This window comes from Buceros rhinoceros, unplaced genomic scaffold (assembly GCF_000710305.1).
Source record: "Buceros rhinoceros silvestris isolate BGI_N320 unplaced genomic scaffold, ASM71030v1 scaffold1689, whole genome shotgun sequence".
Lineage (NCBI taxonomy): Eukaryota > Metazoa > Chordata > Aves > Bucerotiformes > Bucerotidae > Buceros > Buceros rhinoceros.
Genome location: NW_010429549.1, coordinates 89,411 through 95,410, shown reverse-complemented (window position 1 = coordinate 95,410; position 6,000 = coordinate 89,411). Strand labels below are relative to the sequence as shown.

Genomic DNA, 6,000 nt, shown 5'->3' with positions numbered 1-6,000 from the left:
TTTATGTATTATGGATTTTTAAAAAAAACATTATTGTACATTACATGCTATTGGAGGGATTCTGCTTCAGGAAGAAGTCTGATGTTTAAACAGATAGCCTAGTCATCCACTAAATCTTTGCCACATTTATTAGAAAAAATATATAGTTATTAAGGGAGAGGAAATACATAAGATGTATGATCTCCTGGTCAAGGCAGCTACACCAAAGTTCAATGCTGGACCTGCCTCTGCAACACTCCTCGAAGACACTGACATTGCTAGGTTGAATTTTTCCCAGAAAGTCAGTAACGTCAGAAATGCTGGACAACAACAATTGCAAACAAAGTAGGATGGTAACTGTTTTTTGTATTTAATTATCTCTTAATATCCTGAAGAAAATGAAGTCTCCAAAAGCTCTCTTTCAACACACAAAATACGAGAACACTTGCAAAAGGTTTTCACACAGCAGGTGTGTTTCGAGAACATATTCATTAGTGTTTGTGAGGCAGTCACTGTCGGCATGGAGTATCACGAAAATGTCTTTAAAGACTTAGCAGCTCTGTCTTATAGTGCTTCTGATAACTGTTCAGTAAACAAGGCTAAGGCTATAAAATGAAGCAGAAAAAGAATACTGATCAGCCACCTATTAAGTGAGCAACGTCCAACCTGTGTACTGTACCAAGGCATATGATTCTGTGGAAAATTAGCAATCTACGATGTAACTGAAGACTTTATCACAATATACAATATGCAGAATTCAGGCTGTAGGAAGCCCTAACTGTATTTCTGATTTTGAGATGTTCTCTTTTATTTTAAACCCTTCACTTTTATTTTTAATGATGTCTTTTCAATATTGCACCTTGTGAAATGCATTTTTTAAAAGCCCATAATAAAACAGATAATGCAGTAGCACAAATCCACACAGATCCTCAGCAGAAGTGGAACCCTTAGGAACATAACACACACCTATATTACTTGAAGTCATGCAGTAACAGCTGTAGGAAGCTCGTATCCCCTTCTCACTCCTATCAGGAGGGGCAAGAAATGTAACCAATAGACTCAAAAACGTCTGTGACAGCAAAAGAAAGATGGGTCTCAGAATCCTTTCTTCGTGCTACATGTTAGATCTAGTGGGCACAAGCTTTTCTGCCTTTCCCCCACGAGTCTAATTGTCCTGTGGTATCTGCTATAACCTGTGTTCTTTCCAGTCTTACAATTCTCATCACTCTGTCCCTTGTACCAGATTGTTCTCTTTGTCTAGCTAGTCCCAGTCTCCACATCCCAGGAAGTGATTCTTTTCTCAGGCCTTCAGGATTATACAACGCCTAATCTCAGTGCTCTTGACCTTGTACCCATTATACCTGCTTGGATCCCAAACCTTTGACCACTGCCAACTGCTGGATATATTTGTCTCTAGATTAGAGTCCCCTTTGCAGTGTTACATACTTCCCATCTCTAAGTTTGTCGAGGTTCATCTCCTCATCCCTCACCTGAGACCAGCCCATTCTAGTTCCCCAAACTTTCCTGCACCAGTTTCCTGTAATCCTGTCGGATAATCTCCAGTCTCAATACAGGAGTCTAATAGAAAGAGCTGAAATATAGACTGTGATTAGACTTTCAAGAAGGTGAAGGCTGGCTGGAGTTTGGCAGGGACAAAAGATTGTTTCCATCTCTCCTAACAGCTGCCTCTTTTGCTCTCCTTGGCTTTTTATTCTGTATCTCCAAAAAGATGGGGCTTACTACTTGTTTAGTAGTGAATGTTATCCAAGCTTTAAACATTCCCCAAAGCTGCAATCCACAGATTTTTGTTGTTAAAGGAATACTGATTTTTTCAAACTTGAATAGCTTTGCCAACTTTCAGCATATGCTTGGCAAATACCAATTTCCTATTTCAGTGTCAATTTTCAAGTCCCTGCTTTAAAGCAGAATAAACCAGACCTTTTCAAACGAAAGATCACCAAATTTACTTTTACTCTTATACCCGGAACAAAAACTTGATTTCTGCTAGCATGTTTCTTTAAAAGAGCCAAACAATTTTGGCTGAGATTTCCCCACATGAACCAGCTTTAGGAAGTCACTGAGCTTGAAAAATTACAGCCCTAACGGCTAGTATTTGACAAAGTTATACAAAACTGAAAACAGGTTCTTCCAGTCAGAAGTCCCAGGTACTTCCAGTCAACGTTTCATGTAGTATTAATAACAGACAGCACTCCCTGTTGTACCTACCATAACTCAGAAAAAAAAAAACAACCAACCAAACCAAGTGACAGTTCTTCCTAGTGTATATTAAACATTTAACCATACTAAGCCTTCCATTTTATTATTACAAATTTTTCCAGTTAGTGATCTAAACGAAGGAATTTTTTTCCTGTTTTTTTTTAAACGCTATGCATTTATCTTTAAAATACATACACACACGCCAAGGAAAACTGTAGGAGGACAAAAGTTAATCAGTGAATTAGCACATTCAGACAATAGTTTTCCTTCCATCCCTTCCACTCTTCTCCTTTATTCACATATACCAACCATCTCTGCAATATGAAGCCCTTCTCCCTTATCCTCCTACTCAAGACCTCTCAGACCTCACAGCGTTCAAGATCCAGGGTGTTTCCCTCCCCTCAGTGTAGATCTCACAGCTAGTTAAATAATTTTAAAAAAGATTGTGAATGGAGGTGGGCAGGGAGAACCTCAAAATGGACTTAAAGCAAATCTGGCAGACCTGAAAAATGTGAAAGAAACACTAGGATTAGCAATCTGAATAATTCTCCCTCCTCAGGCTTTCTACTCACATCCATTCCTCTGCAGGGATCTTTAGATACATTGTGTTGAAGCTGATAGCAAAACTCTAGCACAGAAAATGTACTTCTATGATGACTGATACCTCTGATGAGGTCTAGTAACTAATACAATCATCTCACCTACCTCTAGATCGGTGAAAAGCCCCTGGTTGTTCTGAAGTATGGCATACATGCAATGTGCAACGGTAACTGCATGCTTCCAGTTGTGGTAGGGCACACGGCGATAATTCTTCTTTACAGACATAGTAAATCGGCACAGCTTTTCAAGTTCAAAGCTACAAAGAAATTAATTTGGTCAGAGACAAGAAATAAGAATAGGGAAAATAACCAGCAGAGGAGAAAAGATGCTCTTTGAATTACTCTCCTGCTAGGATTGACTGTCATTGTGGATGACTCATTGATAACAAGAGTCATTTGAGTTTTGACAAGGACGGATGAGTGTGGATATCTGACAATGCTCTTAGTTTAATCTGTAAAGCTCTGAAACACAAGTCAAGCTACCCAGCTCAGGCAACACCATTGTATAACCTCCCCAGCTCCCAGAAACTTGAAGTATGATTTCTTTAAATCACTGTCTATTCAACCTTCTAAATAGTGAAACTCTGCATCTAATGGGCAATTTGAAAATATCTTGTGATCAGAATAGAAAATTAGGGCTTTTTAAGCAAATGACCAGAAGAAATAATTAGAAGATTTTACTCTTTCCAAGACTTAAAGGGTTTTTGGTTTTTTGTTTTGTTTTGTTTTTCCAGCTTGGCCGCATGAACAGAAATTCACATTTCTCTGTTTCTTTATTTTTTTCACCAAACATTATTTGGTTAAGTAACTGCTGGTCAACCACGAAAAAGCCTCAAACCTATAGCATTTATGAGATTATTATTTCTTGAAGATTTTTTATGTTTTAGCTATTAATATAGGCAAGCAAAATGAATTTATGATCAAGAGTACTTTCACTAAGGTAATAATAAAAAGCAGTTACAATAAAAAATAATACTTTTAGCTTGTGTTCTCATCTAAAACACCTCTGAAAGTTCTCATATTCTGTAGTACCGGAGCTCTGCACACTCATGAATAGACTTTATCTACCAATGTTCCTTTGAAACAAAAGCTGAAACCTTTTTGTTTACAGATGCAAAATTCAAGCACAGATTAGGTACCAAGTTAAATTTTCTGAAGTACCTAATATGAGCTGTCTAGGGTGAAAAGGGAATATTAGACTTGAGCTTAGAACTGAAGATGCCAGAGTTCCTGGCCACAAACTGCCTCCCCTCATAAACAGATCAGTTTTCCTTTATTCTCCAATCCTTTGCCTGTTACTGTGGTTAGAATTTTTTTTCTTTAATTCCAAGTTTTGATAATTTATTGGGTGTCTCAGAGAAACAGTATTAATGTTCTAGGTTTCCAGCACATGTGGGCTGAGAAAACAAAGCTGAATATCTCTGACCTATACATAAAAATGTAAGCACATCTACTTTATGGAGCCAGTTAGATAGAAAAACATACTTCCATGGTTGTGTTTCGAGCAAGATCTTTGTCTTAGTCTTAGTCTGACACTAATAAAAATGGAGGCATATTGTTTTTCAAAAAAAGCTTTAAGCTTTAGACTTTCTTTTTTAATTCTAGTGAGTTAAGTCAGACCAACGAAAATGCAGCAAGTATCATAGATTTTTCTCCAAAATCCTCCCTGGGCAGGACAGTTACACATTACATAGGTGTATTCTTAAAGGCACAACCTTACTCCTCAATATATTAAAAAGCAAATTTTAGTCTTAAAATAGCTGTAATTGTTTCAAAGGATTGAGAAGTTTTGGTCTTTCAGAAATTAAATACAAGTCTAGTCCCAACAGCCTCCTTTTCAAATATTTTCCCCAGTTTTGTTTCTTTAACTTTATATGTGAAAGCTGAGACTCGTTCGTGGAAGTCAAGTAGATGTCAATTTTTTCCCATCAAATTACACTTTGAAAGAAAGAGACTGTGAGACAGGTAGAAGATTAGAACATATAGCTGAAAATCTGAAGCCAAATCCTGCATCCACAGCCATTCAGTCAGCAGTGGCAACAAGCTCACTACACTGAGCTGTAGAGAACTGTATTTAGAACAGTCACCCACTTTGCTGTATTGAAGACAACATGACAAAGACCCTCAGGTTTCACTGTATGATTTGAGGGCATGAAAACTCATCCAGTTACTAAAATGAAACAGGCAACAGCAAATGCTTCCCAAATGTTGCTCCTTTTTGCAGGGAGATACTTCCCCTTTCAATTGTCCATCTTTAGATTTTGTCCATAATTCAGAGCAGCTCTTTTCTTTCATCAATGGACATACTTAATGAAGTAGTCAAGAGACTACTGATCATAGTAATGATAATGTACACTGAGAGAAAGGACAATAAATAGGACATTTCATTAGAAAATCATTCACTTCCATAATCAATACACAATGATGCTGATAACTGGTTTATTCAGCAACTACATATTTGAAAAATCAGTATTCATGGACCGTCTTTCATTTTTGGCAAGAGCACCTTTAATAACTCCATCATCTTCCGTCTGAAAAGCAATCTCATCTCAGAACCAAACAATAATTCTAGTTGGAAGGACAACCATTTGGATGGTATAATGAGTTCTTCTACCTGGCTGTTCCCAAATTTATTAATTGAAGACCAAGAAGCTGGAATAAGAAATCCAGCCTACTTATTACAGCCGTGTACAGACCAGACATAGAAAATCAGATCTAGAATTAGAAAATAATGATTTCAAAATTTCCCAATAAATAAACCCATAACAACAGATTTAAAGCAATAAATTGTGTACTTCATACCAGGCTGTCCCACAGGACTGGTGAACCATGTAGACAAAAATGGCAGGCCAGACATCCTCATACGGACTGATATCAAAGTGGTATCTAAGAAGAAAGTTTCAGCTTAGTAAGGACAAACACCTGTTTACTCTTACTAAAAGCAAGAGAAACCGACTAGGTAATTCACATCCAATAGCATTCACTTCTTTCTGAATATACACAGAAAACTGACTTCACAGGCTGTATTTTGCAGCAAAGTAAGTTAATATATTCCTGCTAAGGGCATGGAACTAGGCTTACAGAATCACAGACTCACTTAAGTTGGAAAAGACCCTTAAGATCATACAGTTCAGCTGTTAGCTTTTGGTTAGCCTTCGGCTTTGTTTAATTAATAGAAAACTACATATTTAAGAATTCATTTCTT

At 37.2% G+C, this 6,000-nt stretch overlaps 1 protein-coding gene across 1 annotated transcript in view; it reads right to left on the bottom strand.

Annotated features, from left to right (window-relative positions):
• Positions 1-2,901: 2,901 nt before the first annotated feature.
• Positions 2,902-6,000, bottom strand: part of PDE10A (phosphodiesterase 10A) — a gene marked incomplete at its 3' end in the record, with an annotated part of 88,990 nt that continues 85,891 nt past the window's right edge. The window contains 2 exon segments of the mRNA XM_010142662.1: positions 2,902-3,052; positions 5,598-5,681. Of these exon segments, the coding sequence (XP_010140964.1) occupies positions 2,902-3,052; positions 5,598-5,681 (235 nt within the window).